The 21,570-nt window shown below is 34.1% G+C and overlaps 1 protein-coding gene across 2 annotated transcripts; it reads left to right on the top strand.

The window, feature by feature from the left end:
* Nucleotides 1-2,699: 2,699 nt before the first annotated feature.
* On the top strand, nt 2,700-20,805 carry LOC123536551 (uncharacterized). Of its 2 annotated transcripts, XM_045319829.2 has the most exons (7): nt 2,700-2,878; nt 3,687-3,987; nt 6,175-6,363; nt 6,594-7,295; nt 8,612-8,707; nt 17,361-17,556; nt 20,364-20,805. In XM_045319829.2, exons 1-7 carry the CDS (start codon nt 2,861-2,863, stop codon nt 20,458-20,460), a joined length of 1,599 nt encoding a protein of 532 aa, XP_045175764.2. In that variant the 5' UTR covers nt 2,700-2,860; the 3' UTR covers nt 20,461-20,805. The 2 variants fall into 2 exon arrangements, with proteins under 2 accessions (XP_045175764.2, XP_045175765.2); XM_045319830.2 differs by lacking the exon at nt 2,700-2,878 and having other exon boundaries at nt 3,245-3,987.
* The last annotated feature ends 765 nt before the right edge of the window (nt 20,806-21,570 follow it).

The following is a 21,570-nucleotide window of genomic DNA, read 5'->3' as shown; positions in this document are numbered from 1 at the left end:
AGTACATTCTATTTAAACATGAACCAGGCAGGATTAATGCCAACTTCACAAATCTATCATGTGTCTATTAGTATGGTTTTTAGTACCAGCTGTTATAATAAATAGGTATCATTGGTAGAGTACGGTTTATATAAATGTTGTTTTAATATTTTATGGAATGTGAGTGACTGAACTAAATATTTTAGTCACATGTTCATTAAATATAGATTTGACTTCCACACTTGGCATATTAGTACACTTTGGGGTAACTTTATCTCACCACACACACACACACACAAACAAATGCAAGCACACATGTACACACACATTTACACATGTCTGTATACGTTTTTAAGTAATGGACATACACTCACACACACACACACAAGCACACACACACAAACACACACACAAAGGCACACACAAGCACACTTACATATACACACACGAGCACACACATGCTTATACGTATGTTTTCAGTCATTTGGATTTTTGTGGATTTTGGTGTTTGTAACATTATTTTTTACCGTTTTAAATGTCTCTTATAATTCTAAAATTGAATGGCCATTTACATATGTTTTAATGCTATGTTGTACATTTGTATATACTTGTAGTTTGTAAATGGAAGAGACTTAAATGAATAAATAAAAAATAGCAAATGGAAGATGTGATGCTGATGTTTATATAGGTAAAAGTACATGTATTAGTGGACGTGTTATTGACTATGTGTTATTGCCTGATATTAATTTTCCCAAACTGAAACATTTTAATGAATTGGATTTCGATCCTATACTATCTGATGTTCATTGCGCCATTAAACTGTGTTTAAGTGGTATATGTTACGTCAATGTAATTCAGTAATTCATGATGTCATCATTGAAATGGATAACATTTTTGTGAATAAGTTATACGATGTAACTGTTTTGTCAGAAAAATTACCACAATATTATGATAAATGCTCCTAAAGGTTGTGATCTCATAAAGAAAAGGAATTAATATACTTCTGTAAACAAAAAGAAAGTACACAAACCATTGTGTGATGAAAATTGTAAGTCTTCTAGAAAAGATTATTTACTTAGTAGAAATAATTTTAGAAAGAACAAATCTAAAGAAAATCAGGAAGCTATGATTGTTCAAAGTAGGAAATGTAAGAAAGAAATAAATAAGAAATTAAACTGTTTAATAATCAAATCATGCATAAGCTAAAAAGCTTGAAGCATTCTGATCCCAAATCCTTTTGTTGAACAAATATTCTGGTGATAAGAAGAATATTATTAGAAAGATGTCTAGTGATGTCTTTTATGAACACGTCAGTAAATTAAACGAAAACCTTGTTGGTGTAGGTAATGATTTTGTCGATATTGACTTGCAAAATATAAATAATTATAATGAAGAAATAAATGCACCCTTTTCAGAAAATGAAATACAAAATGCTATTAATTTGTTGAAAAACAATAAGTCAGCCTCTTTGTTTGATGAGGTTTTGAATGAGTACTTAAAACATTCTCATGTATCTATGTTTCTTGTGTTTTGTAAGTTTTTCAATATATTATTAGATGTTGGTATGTTTCTTGAAATCTGGGGTAGGGGAATTATTTTAGCACTGTATAAAAATAAAGATGATATTAATAACCCTGATTCCTACAGAGGGATATCAAATCTTAGCTATTTCGGCAAACTATTTACTTCTGTGTTAAATATTAGATTAAATTTTTTTTTTAGAAAGATATAATACTCTTTGTGAAAAGCAGGCTTGATTTAGAAAAATGATAGTACAGTCGGCCATATATTTTCTTTAAAAATGTTAATCGACATGTATTTAGCTCAGAACAGAAAGTTATATTGTTCATTTATAGGTTATAGGAAAGCGTTCTATTCTTTGAACAGAACGGCTTTACGGTGGCCTCTCACAAAAAGAGTCTCAACAAGCTGTTGATAAGCCATTTTAAACACAATTTTATTTTGCAAAAGTAACCAAGATATTTATGTAATAGTTGACTGAAAGAAAACCGATGCACAATTTTTGTCATCTTTTACGTTGTCACTAGATTATGGTTTTGCGAAAGAAGATTGGGTCTACCCCAGTAAAACGTTCGATAAAACAACAATTAACTTAGTGTGTGTGTTTTTCGATACAAAAATCAGCGTATGTATCATTTTCGAGGATAAATATATTTACTTGAGCATTACTTAATCTTCATATTGCATTTACATTACACAATTTAAGGTTTCTAGTAATCACCATCTCACTTGCGGATCGCGGAATGGGTGGGGGCTTGGTAAATTCGGGGGGGGGGGGGGGGGGGTGTTGGTTTATCTTTTTTTATATGTGATAACTCGATATGTTCAGATAAAATCTGTTTCAGATATTACCATAAATTTTGCTTCTTTTTATTTCTGTAGAAAGTCTGGGATTACATCATAAACTTTAACTGAAATTTTGACAGAGCTCTTGCCTCCGTTAGTCTCAGTGTAACTACGGGCCTGCTAGAAAACACTCTATATGCATAATTTCCTCTTTCGTTTACAGAATATACCTAATATATAGCCCTTAAACCCCGGGCTGTTTACCCCGGATTCTGTGTCTTGTTACCGCGATGTAAGTTCCCCTGTCTTCTCCATATCTACACAGTAGGCGTATTTAACACTAATCAGTTATTACGAAAACTTTTATTTTACTTCCTTTTTATTTTGATTGGGTATTGTTGGCCTTGAGAAGATATGGTTGAGCTGCTTATTCATGGTTTACATACAATGATTATAAGGGTATATCTTCAGGCTTCATAGCACAAAAATACTACCGACGGTGCATTTTTCGGTGATTTCTTAGTAGGCAAAAATTGAATGAATACGGCGAATAACTTTGTAACCAAACACAATCATGCTGGTTGAACTGGAGGTAAGGACTCTTCTTGTATCATAAATTGCATTATTTTAATATTTATTTAGTTATTTATCAATTTATTATTATTATTATTATTATTATTATTATTATTATTATTATGACGTTCGTAGCTTTTACCTTCATCTTTTGTATCTTATTTCTCAAATCGCATGCACGCTTATGTTATTTTAAATCATGAGCGATATATAATCTTTACTGTAACAGTGGTATTATCTAAATGATATATGAATATAGCATTCCGCGAGGCTTGTATCACTAAGCTGGTACACAGCTAGTCATCAGTGTCGCATTTCTCTTTTAATAAATCCACATCATTCGCGTTACACGATTTCTTTGAAAGTCTTTATTTTACGTAGAATTTTTATTAATATTTACAAAAAACATCAATGATGAAGTGCGTGTTTTCTGAAAAACAAAATTTTATATTAATGTATTTAAATAATAATATTTTTTGATACATTGTATTTTCAAATAAATAAATGTATGTCATTTGTTTCCTTGTAAGTAGAACGAATAGTTTGGACATTGTAGTCAGTAGGTCACAAACACGCACTATCATAGAAATAAAATACTATTTGTGACAGATGTTTCTATTTGACCATTCTCCGCCGCTGGTACTGAAGACGTGAAGAAATATTTTACTGAAGACAAGAAGGGGAGTCATGTACATATAAATATTTCGACAGTATCTTCGAAATATGATTGAAAGGATCAGACGTGTTTTGACATAATACGCTATCAAGACATGCATATTTTTGTTAGGTCAGCCATCTTGGATCTTTGTTTGTTTATATTTCTGCAGATAAATGAAAACAGACTGTATTCTACAAAGGAAGATTTATCACAGTACATGAAAGAAGATTTTCTTTGGACTTTTGTATGCAGTGCTGGACAACAGCGTGGACATAGTCCCATCTCAATGCAAAATAGCCCCGGTCCTTGTGAGACACCGGCAGACCTGGACTTTCTGTCTGAGGCAAACAAACAATATGTTGAACTTGGTGTTAATGAAACACTAGACCCACTGCGGAGAAATACAACACATGAAAGTTGTAACAATCAAAATAGAAAATATATATATATGGATGATAGTAATACAAAAGGTACACAGTTTTTATTATTTTTATAACTATTTTTGTTTTGGTCAAATTAATGTATCAAATATAATTAATTATTTAATTCTCGTCAAAAATGTTCAGGTAGATTAAAAAAAGAAATAAAACTTTATTTGCGCGAAGGTGTTGAAACTTAATAAGAAAATCAGAAAAATAAGAAAATAACTGAAAGATATTTAATATTAAACAATTTTCAAAGTAATCACACTTCTAATTTGTTCACTAGGTAGTGTTTATATTTCATGTGTTGATTATTTAAAAGTACAAAATGTTATGTGACCAGAAAAATAAATGACTTTGATAGTTTTTTTTTAAAGTGTGAAACAGGTAAACAATTTGATCTAAAATTAATTTTATCTGTGCCTCTCGGTGGCACTATTCAAGATTCATTTCTGTTCAATGTGACTGATATATTTATGCAGACAAATTAGTCATATTTTTTTTAAATGTTTGTGTAGTTGACATATATTTCAGTTGCACAATTTGCTTAGCAAACTAAGAGTTTTTTCTTTTGATATATGCATACGTATGACTTACTACTTTGAAATGAAAAAAATAATGATGCCAGAATAAATTGTACAAAAAACACACACTATATTGGCACATTGCTATGAGAATATTTAATATCGATACAATTTCTAACCATAAAATATAATGAGCCAATAATCATTACTTGACAAAAAATATATATTCGCATGCAGAATATATGTCACCCATGTTGTACCTGTTTGCATGCGGAATATATGTCACCCACGTTGTACTTGTACCTGTTTGCATGTGGAATATATGTCACCCACCTTGTACCTGTTTGCATGCGGAATATATGTCACCCACGTTGTAAGTGTTCGCATGTGGAATATATGTCACCAACTCTGTAACTGTTTGCATGCAGAATATATGTCACACACGTTGTTACTGTTTGCATGCGGAATATATGTCACCCACGTTGTAAGTGTTCGCATGCGGAATATATGCCACCCACGTTGTACCTGTTTGCATGCGGAATATATGTCACCCACTTTGTACCTGTTTGCATGCGGAATATATGTCACCCACGTTGTACCTGTTTGCATGCGGAATATATGCCACCCATGTTGTACCTGTTTGCATGCGGAATATTTGTCACCCACGATGTACCTGTTTGCATGCAGAATATATGTCACCCACGTTGTAAGTGTTCCCATGCGGAATATATGTCACCCGCGTTGTACCTGTTTGTATGTGGAATATATGTCACCCACGTTGTTACTGTTTACTTTCGGAATATATGCCACCCACGTTGTATCTGTTTGCATGCGGAATATATGTCACCCACGTTGTACCTGTTTGCATGTGGAATATATGTCACCCACGTTGTATCTGTTTGCATGCGGAATATATGCCACTCACGTTGTATCTGTTTGCATGTGGAATATATGCCACCCACGTTGTATCTGTTTGCATGCGGAATATATGTCACCCACGTTGTACCTGTTTGCATGCGGAATATATGTCACCCACGTTGTAAGTGTTCGCATGCGGAATATATGTCACCCACGTTGTAAGTGTTCGCATGCGGAATATATGTCACCCACTTTGTACCTGTTTGCATGTGGAATATATGTCACCCACATTGTTACCGTTTGCATGCGGAATATATGTCACCCGCGTTGTACCTGTTTGCATGTGGAATATATGTCACCCACATTGTTACTGTTTGCATGCGGAATATATGTCACCCACGTTGTACCTGTTTGCATGCGGAATATATGCCACCCACGTTGTAACTGTTTGCATGCGGAATATATGTCACCCGCGTTGTAAGTGTTTGCATGCGGAATATATGTCACCCACGTTGAACCTGTTTGTATGCGGAATATATGTCATCCACGTTGTACCTGTTTGCATGCATACGTTTTAACCAATCTCTTCATCTATTGAATTTGGTTCTTATTTAAGTTACATTCTTGCGGCAAAACATGTAATGAACTGCACAAGTTCCATGACAAATTAAGTTGATAAAGTCTCAAAATAACAACAACATTTTTATATAATTAAACTAAACGTGGAAACTGTACATACTCGTGTATACGTTCAGATTTTAAACAGGTGAGACTACTTTAAAATACTTCAATTCAAAATCAAAGTTAATAAAATGCTAACGGGTAAATACTCCATTTTTGTATTCAATTCAAGCAAATAGACCAAGTGATGATGTTGAAGCAGTGTTTGATGAAGTTACAGGAGAAACAAAAGTAAAACTTTGGTCACATGAATATCCAATAGATACAAAATGTCAGCTCAGTGAAATGGGTTTTCAAGACGAGAAAACTGGAGCTATGTCCGGAGATACAACGTATGATACTGAGGAAAACATGTTGACTGGTACCTTTTATATTTACACATTATTATATTTATACTGTATTATGCTGATTACTATAAATTGGCCGCTCTTTTAATACGACATTTCACTCGAAATACGACGATAACGAAGTTGTATTTTTAAGCTTATTATTATTAGTGCTAAACATCATGATGGCGAACCTTGCAAGTTATATTCTGTAAATGTAATGACAAAGAATTCCAATATTTATAATTACTATTTGATGTTATAGGAGACGACCGGCATGATGAAATTATGCCTCAGTATGACAACTGCACGATTGGCGGACGATTTCTGACAAGTAATGAATTGGCTGACAACCTTCATTCATCACTAGTTCCTAAATTTAGAATAAAAACTGAACAAGAGGCTAACAGTACAACATTAGACAGCCTATTTGATGGTGGAATGCAAAGAACAAGTTCTGATCCTTGTATGAAGAAAAAACCCTGCACAAGTATGAAAAGGACAAGTTTTTCATATCCAGTCATAGCGGACCAGGACTCTGGAGGTGTGAGCAGGATGTTGTCTTCTGAACTTCACACTGAATCATATCCACATTTAACTAGGCAGAGGACAGAAATGGAATGGACTAATTGTGAACAAATACAATATGTGCATCAATACCCTGATCAAAACTTTAATTCGCATGCACGAGAACAGTGGCTACGATATATGTCGATTTCGACAAATGAAAACCAGTCACTTAGAGAGGAAAGAAAAGTATTTGGCATAACCCCGTTTGCTGGATCACTCCCTACAAAATCATCTTTACTTTCGAACCGTCACAATAAAGTTTGGAAACAAACAGAAGGCACGTTACACAGTGTGCATAGTAATAAGAGCCAGACTGAGGATGTATCTAGCTCAAACGACCAGAAATCTCAGTATATAGACTTCAATCAACTTTCTCAAGATGTTACTCCATATGCAGGTAGTTAGCGCAACAACTCAATTATATTTACTTTGGTCTTTAAATAAATATTACTGGGTGTTAATAAATTTGTGTTTAAAGTAACTTTTGCATTTCTCCAGTTGCGATTTAGAAATACTTTCCAAGTCAATGATTTTTCCGGAAAAAATTGAATCTCAGTACTGGAATAAATTATTCAAAAGATAAAGCAAAAAGGAGATTTTCTCAAGTCAGTAAATTTATTAATTATCTTTTCAAAATCTAAACATCTATATATCTCAAGTCAGTAAATTGATTATCTTTTCAAAATCAAAACATATATAAGTCTCAAGTCAATAAATTATTTTATTTTTTAAATCAAAACATATATGAGCCGTGCCATGAGAAAACCAACATAGTGGGTTTGCGACCAGCATGGATCCAGACCAGCCTGCGCATCCGCGCAGTCTGGTCAGGATCCATGCTGTTCGTTAACAGTTTCTCTAATTGCAATAGGCTTTGAAAGCGTACAGCATGGATCCTGACAAGACTGCGCGGATGCGCAGGCTGGTCTGGATCCATGCTGGTTGCAAACCCACTATGTTGGTTTTCTCATGGCGCGGCTCATATATGTCTCAAGTCAATAAATTAATTAATTATCTGATCAAAGTTAATATATATATATATATATATATATATATATATATATATATATATATATATATATATATATATATATATATATATATATATGATTATCAACATGTTGGTACGAGAGTTATGGGAACATATATTTTTATGACATGTAATGCACAGGTCCTATAACTATATTTTGCTGTTTCGCCCTTTTCCGAGTAAGCAATCTTTTTGTGTGATATGTTATCTTGTTAAGCAAAATAGGGCAAAGCTCTTTGATTCAAAACTGTTGTTCGTGTGTATTTTTATGTCTACGTTTTCATTATTTTAAGTTTTTTCAGTAACAAGGCTTTTAAATAGTTCTGGGGCCAGTTGTTCGAAACTTTAACCGGCTGTTAAACTAATCGCTGGTTAAATTTTGATTCAAAACACTAGTCTTGGTGGGAAACACTAGTATGATGTTTTGATTTTATTGTAAAGAATTTTCAAATTTCACAATTCTTAACTCATCCATTTGTTTTTCTAAGTCTTCTAAAATGTCGAAAACTAATCCTAAAAGTTAATCAGCCGTTAGCTTAATCTCCTGTTAAAGTTTCGAACATCTGGGCCCTGTCCTCCAACATCTCTTCTTGTTGTTGTTTTTATCAAACTTATATGGATGCCTCTTTGCAATATTTCTTCATTATGTTTTGTGCTATATTATAGTGCTTTTTTTATTCCAGAAAAGACAGACATTAGAGAAAGATCCTCCCACACGTACTTGTACCACAGTAAACACAATAACACGGAAACCAGAGAATACAAACATAAGAAAAAATGTAAGTTTGCCTAGTTTCACCAGGTACATAAACTAAACAGTGCCAAGTCACCAGGTACTTAACCAAACAGTGCCATTTGAAATAGTTATACCACCAGGTACTTAACTAAACAGTGCCACTTGAAATAGTTATACCACCAGGTACTTAACTAAACAGTGCCACTTGAAATAGTTATACCACCAGGTACTTAACTAAACAGTGCCATTTGAAATAGTTATACCAGTTCTATTTAATTGTATGATTCAGTGATTTAAATACAAGCTTGTGTATACATTTACAAGTACCCTTATTTCCATGTTGAGTGTTGTACATACGGGTTGCTGCCTTCTTGAAACTTTTCTTATTGGGCTTGTGACCTTGCTTTTATTTGATAATTTACAAAGACTCACAAACGTTGCATCAGCGTAAGAATTCTTTTGTTTTGGATAAACTTTATGCACATAGGGTTTTATTGAATGGTACATAGCATGGAAAATAAAAACATTGAAACGTCTCTGTTACGTTCAGTTGCATTTGATATTTACTGACCGAGGATGCGGAATTATTTTTCAATACGTACTTATACTTTTCAACATTTTTGTAAGCACGTCTCTTAAAATATCTTACTCGGTGGGCAAGTATGTTAAACGAATTGATTTACATTTACATCTGATATTTTTGTGTTGTATTGTGTGTCCATATCATTCTGTGATATGTAGTTTGTACAGCGCTTTTGAACGTTTATTTTATAGATGAAAAGAGCGCTATAAAAATCTGGTAAATAATAATAATAATATTATTATATACAATATGGTTAAATGTAATACCCACGTTGGTGCTATGCCAGGTGTTTTCCAAACGTTTCTGTTTAGTGGCATTACTCTATCATGCTATATTGTCCTATCATGTTAAATTCACATAATATTTGATCCCTTGTACCATCAATTGCGGAATCAATACCCAGAACATTTAATAGTGCATAAGTAATTTATCTTGCATGCTAATGGTGCATACTATAAAACACGCTATTGTTAACGCAGTAATTTTGTTTACGTTTAAAATACTGGACTGTTTCATGGGATAGTCACGTTTAAGAACACGAAACAGGTTAATTCTATTTAAAGGACTAACAAGAAGAGCGGCTATTCTCAGCATAGCTCAAACGTTTCTGACGACTTCGAAATAAAATTGATAAGATAAGATTAAGTGGAACTACATTTTCAGAGAATCACAATATGTAAGTGAGAATAAACTGTGTTTCAGAGAATGGATTAAAAAACTGCTTGTATTCTTTGAAAATTATTTTAAATAGCAGTTCTGCCTATCACAGGACAAGTAAATGCTATTTCCTGAATTTGTTTTCTTGATATCCACACATCATTCAGTTATAGGTATGATGACAGCAACTTCAAAATTCGATATATTTAAACAATTTTTATTTTAATTTAAGTGGTTCATTTGTTTTATGAAATGTATTCATATTCAAAATATTTTCATTAAAATGTAAACAAGTTATTTGAAACAGTGACTCGTTAAATCAAGTTAAAGTTAACTTTAATTGGAGTTTCTAACTATAACAACTTACAGACAATGCTTATTGTCAAGTCGAAAGGCATTATCCATTCAGTTCTGAAAGTCCTAAGGTAATGGCCAAGAGGAATGCTGGGGCCGATGCATTACTGCGCACATGTTAAGAGCTTATTAGTTTGACGTCAAACTGAATACTACATAGTGGGTTGATTAAACGTGATTGTACTAACACTTGCGCTAGTCCCTCTTTTGCTAGACTAGCCAGTAGACTGATAATAAATGTATTTCTACATTTTTACTTTTTTTTGTCGACTTCAATTCCAAAGACATTTCAGAGATTTTCACAGAGGAATAATGTTAAAATTATCAGTCTAGTATGATATTGGACATAGGATATAGACTGGCTCAGTTCACTACATTAAGTCATAAAAATATAAATAGGTATATCATAGTCCAGGAGCTAGTCTACTCTTTTGCCTAGAGAAATGGCACTGTTGCTGTGTCAGCAGAAAGATGATATCCGCGAAAAAGTCTGCACAAAAAGCGGAGTGAAAACATACACGATTTACGGTAACGTGTGAAAAAATCACTCTCTCATCAGAGTGGCATTGTAATTACAACAAACCCGCGTGAGCTATATACCGTGATTTGGTCATCGTGGTTAGCCAACCTAGATCTGGTCATCAGTAAAGTTACATTAAGTTGTTAGCCAACCGAGGTCTGGTCATCATTTAAGAAACATGAAGTGGTTAAACAACCAACGTTTAGTGGTTAAACAACAAACGTTTTGTTATCATTCAAAATACATATAGTAGTTAAACAAGAAAAGTTCGGTCATCATTTAAGATACATAAATTGGTTAAACAAGCAAAGTTTGGTCATCATTTAAGATACATAAAGTGGTTAAACATTCAACATTGGTCATCATTTAAGATACATAAAATGGTTAAACAAGCAACATTGGTCATCATTTAAGATACATAAAGTGGTTAAACAAGCAACATTAGTCATCATTTAAGATACATATAGTGGTTAAACAAGCAAAGTTCGGTCATCATTTAAGGTACATAAAGTGGTTAGACAACCAACGTTTGGTCATCATTTAAGATACATAAAGTGGTTAGACAACCAACGTTTGGTCATCATTTAAGATACATAAAGTGGTTAAACAAGCAACATTGGTCATCATTTAAGGTACATAATATAGTTAAACAAGCAACATTGGTCATCATTTAAGATACATATAGTGGTTAAACAAGCAACATTGGTCATCATTTAAGATACATAAAGTGGTTAAAAAAGCAACATTGGTCATCATTCAGAATACACAAAGTGGTTAAACAAGCAACATTGGTCATCATTTAAGGTACATAAAATGGTTAAACAAGCAAAGTTTGGTCATCATTTAAGGTACATAAAGTGGTTAAACAAGCAAAGTTTGGTCATCATTTAAGATACATAAAGTGGTTAAACAAGCAACATTGGTCATCATTTAAGATACATAAAGTGGTTAAACAAGCAAAGTTTGGTCATCATTTAAGGTACAAAAAGTGGTTAAACAAGCAACATTAGTCATCATTTAAGATACATAAAGTGGTTAAAAAGCAAAGTTTGGTCATCATTTAAGGTGTATAAAGTGGTTAAACAAGCAACATTGGTCATCATTTAAGGTACATAAAGTGGTTAAACAAGCAACATTGGTCATCATTTAAGATACATAAGTGGTTAAACAAGCAACATTGGTCATCATTTCAGATATATAAGTGGTTAAACAAGCACGTTTAGTGGTTAAACAACAAACTGTTGTTATTATTCAAATACATAAAGTGGTTAAACAAGTAAAGTTTGGTCATCATTTAAGGTACATAAGTGGTTAAACAAGCAACATTGGTCATCATTTAAGATACATAAAGTGGTTAAACAAGCAAAGTTTGGTCATCATTTAAGATACATAAAGTGGTTAAACAAGCAACATTGGTCATCATTTAAGATATATAAAGTGGTTAAACAAGCAACATTGGTCATCATTTAAGGTACATAAAGTGGTTAAACAAGCAACATTGGTCATCATTTAAGATACATAAAGTGGTTAAACAAGCAAAGTTGGGTCATCATTTAAGATACATAAAGTGGTTAAACAAGCAAAGTTTGGTCATCATTTAAGGTACATAAGTGGTTAAACAAGCAACATTGGTCTTAATATAAGATAATAACGTGGTTAAACAAGCAACATTGGTCTTAATATAAGATACATAAAGTGGTTAAACAAGCAAAGTTTGGTCATCATTTAAGATACATAAGTGGTTAAACAAGCAACATTAGTCATCATTTAAGGTACATAAAGTGGTTAAACAAGCAACATTAGTCATCATTTAAGATACATAAAGTGGTTAAACAAGCAACATTGGTCTTAATATAAGATACATAAAGTGGTTAAACAAGCAAAGTTTGGTCATCATTTAAGATACATAAAGTGGTTAAACAAGCAACATTGGTCATCATTTAAGGTACATAAAGTGGTTAAACAAGCAACATTGGTCATCATTTAAGATACATAAAGTGGTTAAACAAGCAACATTGGTCATCATTTCAGATATATAAAGTGGTTAAACAAGCAACGTTTAGTGGTTAAACAACAAACTGTTTGTTATTATTCAAAATACATAAAGTGGTTAAACAAGTAAAGTTTGGTCATCATTTAAGGTACATAATGTGGTTAAACAAGCAACATTGGTCATCATTTAAGATACATAAAGTGGTTAAACAAGCAAAGTTTGGTCATCATTTAAGATACATAATGTGGTTAAACAAGCAACATTGGTCATCATTTAAGATACATAAAGTGGTTAAACAAGCAACATTAGTCATCATTTAAGGTACATAAAGTGGTTAAACAAGCAACATTGGTCTTAATATAAGATACATAAAGTGGTTAAACAAGCAAAGTTGGGTCATCATTTAAGATACATAAAGTGGTTAAACAAGCAAAGTTTGGTCATCATTTAAGGTACATAAAGTGGTTAAACAAGCAACATTGGTCTTAATATAAGATAATAAAGTGGTTAAACAAGCAACATTGGTCTTAATATAAGATACATAAAGTGGTTAAACAAGCAAAGTTTGGTCATCATTTAAGATACATAAAGTGGTTAAACAAGCAACATTAGTCATCATTTAAGGTACATAAAGTGGTTAAACAAGCAACATTAGTCATCATTTAAGATACATAAAGTGGTTAAACAAGCAACATTGGTCTTAATATAAGATACATAAAGTGGTTAAACAAGCAAAGTTTGGTCATCATTTAAGATACATAAAGTGGTTAAACAAGCAACATTAGTCATCATTTAAGGTACATAAAGTGGTTAAACAAGCAACATTAGTCATCATTTAAGATACATAAAGTGGTTAAACAAGCAACATTAGTCATCATTTAAGGTACATAAAGTGGTTAAACAAGCAACATTAGTCATCATTTAAGATACATAAAGTGGTTAAACAAGCAACATTGGTCTTAATATAAAATACATAAAGTGGTTAAACAAGCAAAGTTTGGTCCTCATTTAAGATACATAAAGTGGTTAAACAAGCAACATTAGTCATCATTTAAGGTACATAAAGTGGTTAAACAAGCAACATTGGTCTTAATATAAGATACATAAAGTGGTTAAACAAGCAAAGTTTGGTCATCATTTAAGATACATAAAGTGGTTAAACAAGCAACATTGGTCATCATTTTAGATACATAAAGTGGTTAAACAAGCAACGTTTAGTGGTTAAACAACACACGTTTTGTTATCATTCAAAATACATATAGTGGTTAAACAAGCAAAGTTTGATCATCATTTAAGATACATAAAGTGGTTAAACAAGCAAAGTTTGGTCATCATTTAAGATACATAAACAAGCAAAGTTTGATCGTCATTTAAGATACATAAAGTGATTAAACAAGCAAAGTTTGGTCATCATTTAAGGTACATGAAGTGGTTAAACAAGCAAAGTTTGGTCATCATTTAAGATACATAAAGTGGTTAAACAAGCAAAGTTTGGTCATCATTTAAGATACATATAGTGGTTAAACAAGCAAAGTTTGGTCATCATTTAAGGTACATAAAGTGGTTAAACAAGCAACATTGGTCATCATTTAAGATACATAAAGTGGTTAAACAAGCAAAGTTTGGTCATCATTTACGGTACATAAAGTGGTTAAACAACCAACGTTTAGTGGTTAAACAACAAACGTTTTGTTATCATTCAAAATGCATATAGTGGTTAAACAAGCAAAGTTTGGTCATCATTTAAGGTACATAAAGTGGTTAAACAACCAACGTTTAGTGGTTAAACAACAAACGTTTTGTTATCATTCAAAATACATATAGTGGTTAAATAACCAACAATTGGTAATAATTTAAGATACATAAAGTGGTTAAACAACCAACGTTTGGTCATCATTTAAGACACATAAAGTGGTTAAATAACCAACGTTGCCTTATGAGGTCATCTAAGCAGTTACAATAGTTTGAGCAAAACAGAAGCTCACTGTTACAGAATTATAAAGTAGCAGTGTGTTGACTGTGTGTAGATCATCATCATAGCAGTGTGTGGACTATGTTTAGATCAGTATCATGGCAGTGTGTGGATTGTGTGCAGATTATCATCATAGCAGTGTGTGGATTATGATCAAAGCAGTGTGGACTGTGTGCAAGATCATCATCGTAGCAGTGTGTGGCCTGTGTGCAATGTCATCATCGTAGCAGTGTGTGGACTGTATAGATCATCATCGTAGCGGTGTGTGGATTGTGTGAAGATCATCATCATCATAAAAGTGTGTGGACTATGTGCAAGATCATCATCACAGCATTGTGTGGCCTGTGTGCAATGTCATCTTCGTAGCAGTGTGAGGATTGTGCAAATCATCATCGTAGCAGTGTGTGGACTATGTGCAAGATCATCATCACAGCATTGTGTGGCCTGTGTGCAATGTTATCATCTTAGCAGTATGTGGATTGCGCAGATCATCATCGTAGCAGTGTATGGACTGCGTGCAGAGCACAATCATAGCAGTGTGTTGACTGTTTGCAATGTTATCATCTTAGCAGTATGTGGATTGCGCAGATCATCATCGTAGCAGTGTATGGACTGCGTGCAGAGCACAATCATAGCAGTGTGTTGACTGTGTGCAATGTCATCATCTTAGCAGTGTGTCGACTGTGTGCAATGTCATCATCTTAGCAGTGTGTCGACTGTGTGTAGATCATCATCAAAACAGTGTGTGGACTGTGTGCAGATTATCATCATAGCAGTGTGTAAGTTGTGTGCAGGTCATCACCATAGCAGTGTATGGACTCTGTGCACATCATCATAGCAGTGTGTTGTCCGTGTGCAGATCACAATCATAGCAATGTGTGGATTGTGTGCAGATCATCATCATAGCAGTGTGTGGATTGTGTGCAGATCATCATCATAGCAGTATGTGGATTATGTGTATATCATCATCATCATAGCAGTGTGTAGACTGTGTGCAGATTATCGTCATAGCGGTGTGTGGACTGTGTGCAGATTATCGTCATAGCAGTGTGTAGATTGTGTGCAGATCATCATCGTAGCAGTGTATGGATTGCGTGCAGATCACAATCATAGCAGTGTGTGGACTGTGTGTAGATCATCATCAAAACAGTGTGTGGACTGTGTGCAGACTATCATCATAGCAGTGTGTAAGTTGTGTGCAGGTCATCGCCATAGCAGTGTATGGACTGTGTGCACATCATCATAGCAGTGTGCGGTCCGTGTGCATATCACAATCATAGCAATGTGTGGATTGTGTGCAGATCATCATCATAGCAGCGTGTGGATTGTGTGCAGATCATCATCATAGCAGTATGTGGATTATGTGCAGATCATCATCATAGCAGTGTGTGGACTGCATGCATATTTTTAAGCGTAGATTACTAGTAATGCACTCCTTTCGAACCTTTTGTTTACAACTAATACCTAAGTAATACGATCCTATTCAAAGAATCTTAGTCTATTTATTTTAAATGAATACACTGTACAGTCATATGTTAATAATAGTAACATATTGCGATCTTCATGATTTCTTAGTCAGCACATCTTTTCGCTGATTTGGTCGTTTTAAGAGGTATTATATATTTTCTTGAAATTACGAGGATTCGGTAAACTAATGTCACAGTTATACCTAAAGACATACAATATATGTCCAAAACAGTAGGAAAACGCCTGCGCAGTATCTGTATTTTGATTAATAGAATGTAACAGGTGCGTTTGTATTTTATCTCAATAACAAGGCAGCAACTTGTTTGGATGCATTGACCAAGTCCTCATTGGGTATTGAGTCCATTCCTTCAAATTTTGGTGTGTTGGCTCACCATGACATATAGTTGTAGACTTGGTAGTAGTTCCTCAGGTAAAGCATTCAAAAAATTGTCACATTTAGTTAGTACATGAATAAAATTATGTCACCTAGTGTTTTAAAATCTTTCAGATCGTTCGATATTTATGAAGTTATTCACCGTAGTTTGCACCTGTATTGAAGTTCAGTCTTAACTTTGTTATGGTATTTAATGTGGTCACTCACCGTGTACTAATAAACTTTGATAATGTGGCAGTTGAGTCCAATAAGTCCAGGGGTGTTCAAAGATAATCCGTCATAGATCTATTTTAAAGCAAATATTGGATTTACCTGTACTGGAAAATAAACAGTGTCAATTGGATTTAGGTCAACTGCCACATTATCAAAGTTTATTAGTACAGTTCGTTTTCGTAAACATCATGATTGTAAACATTAAAGATTGCGTTTTGTAACCTTAGCTCAGGGTTCCATATTTTAGTGTGTCTTGTATAAGAAAAACGTAAGCTCAAGCTAAAACAGAACATAATCAAAAAGTAAAAAGGTCATTTTGTAAGTAGAGAAATTTTGGGTTTAAAACGTGTAAACACGTATGACCTAGTAATCGAACTGCAATGTAGCTGTAAAATTTATTAACTTACAAGACAACTGCCAAAAAGTCCCAACGACTGGGGAATATTTTTGTGTCTTTTGCGACAATTATATTTCATTTAAAATGATGCACTGTAACGTTTATATATAATAATTACACCAATCATTTTTACCTTTTACTTACAGTAAAAAGAGGCTGCCGTTTATGGGAATACATACGAAACCTCTTACTAGATCCCTGTACAAATCCTTCTCTTATAAAATGGGAGGACCGTAATGAGGGGACATTCAAACTCGTTGAAAACAAGAGAATAGCTTATAACTGGGGCATGAAGAAGGGTAATACGGACATGAGCTATGAAAAACTCAGCAGAGCTATGAGGTAATGAAAACTCAGGTTTCTCTTTCTAAAACTGTAGTGATGATCTGAAGTCAAAGAAACTAGAGACAGCGTGTCTTTGCCTCTGACACCGTGGACCAGTAGTGACGCGTGTCTTTGCCTCAGACAGAAAGCACGGGTCTTTGCTGCTGACACCGTGGACTAGTAGTGACACGTGTCTCTGCCTCTGACAGAGGGCACGGATCTTTGCTGCTGACACCGTAGACCAGTAGTGACACGTGTCTCTGCCTCTGATAGAGGGCACGGGTCTTTGCTTCTGACACCGTGGACCAGTAGTGACTCGTGTCTTTGCCGCTGATAGAGGGCACGAGTCTTTGCTTCTGACACCATGGACCAGCAGTGATACGTGTCTTTGCCTCTGACAGATGGCAGGTGATTTTTTACTGCTGACACCATGGACCACTAGAGACGCGTGTCTTTGCCTCTGACAGAGGACACGTGTCTTTGCTTCTGACACCATGGACCAGTAGTGACACGTGTCTTTGCCTCTAACACAGGACACGTGCCCTTGCTTTTCATCTGACACCATGGACTGTCAGTGACACGTGCCTTTGCTTCAACCACCATAGACCAGTAGTGGCACGTGTCTTTGTTTCTGACACAATGGACCAGTAATAACACGTGTCTTTGGTACTGGCACGAGAAATGATTATTATAGATATAATTTCTATGATTCCAGATTGGAGTCATAAAATAATAATTTTGATTTTGAAGATTATTTATTTATTTATTGTAGAATTTTAATACATGATTGCGCAATCCTATTTTGATTAAGTTATTGAAAAGGGATATATATATAGATGCATTTTTAACACAGTCGTAAATAATTAAGATTAGTGAGGCAACAACACTCTTACTTGACATAAGGAAGTTATTAATAATATTTTTTAGAAATATGTTTTACGAGTTTTTATGAACAGTCCTGAACTGTCATTTAAATGTCATAGAAACTGCGCTAAGGTATTAAGGGCAATGTTTCAAATGCCTCAAAAACTGCCATTTTCATTAACAGTATCATTTCATTCATTCAAAAGTAGATTTTAAGAGAAGTTTTTACTATCAAATTAACACATGCAAGGTATTTATTTCAATTTCGAAAATTTAGAACAGCCAAAAAAATCTAATTTAACTAACACGCAGTTGTACTAATATCACGAGGAGCCTCAACTTCAAACAATAAACGATACTTTTCTAAATATTATTGCCGAAACACCTCTGCAGAGGAAGCCTCCTTAACTCGTTATTGAGACTGAATTTCGTCCCACTTAAAAAAGCTAAAAGAAATGTGCAAAAATGTTGAGAATGTGCTTTAAATAAGTCTGTTTTTTTTTTTTTTTTTTTGCTTTGCTTTTTTTGTTATTCGGAATTCAAACCAGTACATATCATTTAAATCATAAATACCTATTTAAAGTAAGAATGAAATAAAACAATGTTCGGAGAATTTGTAATTTGAGACAAGTGTTTATTGCGTGTCTGTTATAGATAAATGAATAGTATAAACGGTAATAATTCAATAAAATCTGTGAAAAGGGATGAACACAAACAAGCAACACCCCTCACGCCATCCAGTATCGGCTTAAGCGGAACTATATTATAGTAAAAACGAATGTAGGCTACTCCATGATCTCAATGGAGCAGATAATTTAACAACACTGAGTCCAAGTCCGGGGAGACATGTTTTAAAGGCACTCACCTCCAGTACGGGGAGACATGTTTTAAAGGCACTCACCTCCAGATTTGGCTAAAAAATATTCATTCTTTCAAATTAAAGTTTGGTCATATTATGAACATTAGAATATGAGTTTTTGTTTCTAAGATATTTTTAAAATTCCGAATCAAGAGAAAAAGATGACCGCGTCGGGAACGAACTCCGGACCGCCACGGCAATAAAGACATTTTCCCGTCGTCGTACCCAATAGCGCTATAGCGGAAGTAGTGAATTAGGACTTCAAAATATAGATATTTATAATCGAGACAGTTTACCTGGAGTAAAAGCGTGACAAACCTTTTTTTCGATTTTCATCGTAAAAAGTAGAAAAAATAGCAAATTCTCGTGTTTCCGTAACATATAGTGTGTCAGTAACTAAGTTTTAAAGCCTTCTTAAGAAATATAGCATTTATTTCCAGATATCAAAAAAAAATTGTTTTCGAACGATCTGGAGGCCAGTCCCTTTAACGTATTTTTTTTTTTTTTTTGCACACGAATGATTACTTGAGAGAAGAACAGCTGTATTTTACTGTAGTTTTTAAATGTTGCTAAAGTGATGAATTACGAAGTCATTTACTCTACCACTGTGTCGTTAATTGTGTCGGTGCCACCTTACACCCAACAAAAAAACAACAACAAATGTGAATGGTTATCTCTCTGTCTCTCGTTGTTTTGTTTGAATTGTGAATTTTGAAATACTGTTATAATATTAAAGCCGTACAAGATTTTATATACATATTAAGTTTCTTGTAACATGATGATATTTTATATATATGTGCATAAACGGGTAAGTTGAATAATTCCAAACAAGGTAGTGATTCAGTGAAAGTATACAATTATCTTTATCTCTTCCTGAAGCTTTTTTTAAAGTTATCCGTAAATGTGCTATTCATACTACTGTAAATAGCCTCGTTTTCTTGGAATTTTAATTGTTAAAGAAGGTTATGTAAATAACCGGGGATGTAGGATTGCTGAAACATTGTCACTACTCTTACTGAAGCAGATGTTTGTTGTGAATCATTCCAAACGTAGCCAATCGTAAAACAGAGATATCTACGCAAAAGTTACAAATATTTTACAGGTACTATTACAAGAAGAAGATATTTCAGCCGGTTCTTGGAAAGCGTCTAGTCTACAAGTTTGGACCATGTGCTACAGGCTGGAAAGACGACACTTGAAAATCCGGAAGACAATTTTGTTGAATTTGGCACTCGTTGTGCTTCAGATAGGATTGTTCTCCAAACAATGTGATTTCTTTCAGCTTGTCCAGATGTGCATTGGGATGACTGTAGTGTCATATGTTGCAACCTACGAGCAATACACAACCGATGTTATTTAAGAAGAGGCACATTGCATCATTCATTTTTTTAATTTTTTGATATCAAACTTTTTCCTTTCTGCTCATATAAATATTAATGGTATTTATATTTGTTTATGTTACCTTTTTCATAGTTTATTTTTGTATTTAAACTCTTTTCTATATAAAACTTACGATTTGGAATAAAATACAACACTGCTCTGAATGTTAATATTGTTATTATTATCTTCTTTTATATTTCATCAGTCTTCACATGTAACTGCCGTAAGATCTGGGTCTGTGTATCGGCTAGATCGTGTTATAATGTCTGGGTCTGTGTATCGGCTAGATGGTGTTATAATGTCTGGGTCTGTGCATCGGCTAGATGGTGTTTTAATGTCTGGGTCTGTGCATCGGCTAGATGGTGTTATAATGTCTGGGTCTGTGCACCGGCTAGGTGGTGTTATAATGTCTGGGTCTGTGCACCGGCTAGGTGGTGTTATAATGTCTGGGTCTGTGCATCGGCTAGGTGGTGTTATAATGTCTGGGTCTGTGCATCGGCTAGGTGGTGTTATAATGTCTGGGTCTGTGCATCGGCTAGGTGGTGTTATAATGTCTGGGTCTGTGCATCGGCTAGGTGGTGTTATAATGTCTGGGTCTGTGCACCGGCTAGGTGGTGTTATAATGTCTGGGTCTGTGCACCGGCTAGATGGTGTTATAATGTCTGGGTCTGTGCATCGGCTAGATGGTGTTATAATGTCTGGGTCTGTGTGTCGGCTAGGTGGTGTTATAATGTCTGGGTCTGTGTATCGGCTAGGTGGTGTTATAATAGTAGTATAAGAAATGGCGCTTCTGGCGCAATTTTTCAATTTTAATTAACCACCCTCTCCTAAAAAATCCAAAGTCGACTAATTAAGAAAAACAAAAGATTTTAATAAATAATTTATTAAAATCTTTTGTTTAACCAAATGCAGAAAACATATATTTAAAA

Source organism: Mercenaria mercenaria, chromosome 17 (genome assembly GCF_021730395.1).
Source record: "Mercenaria mercenaria strain notata chromosome 17, MADL_Memer_1, whole genome shotgun sequence".
Classification (NCBI taxonomy): Eukaryota; Metazoa; Mollusca; class Bivalvia; order Venerida; family Veneridae; genus Mercenaria; species Mercenaria mercenaria.
Note: the sequence above shows the minus strand (reverse complement) of the source record. Positions and strands in the feature narration are given on the sequence as shown.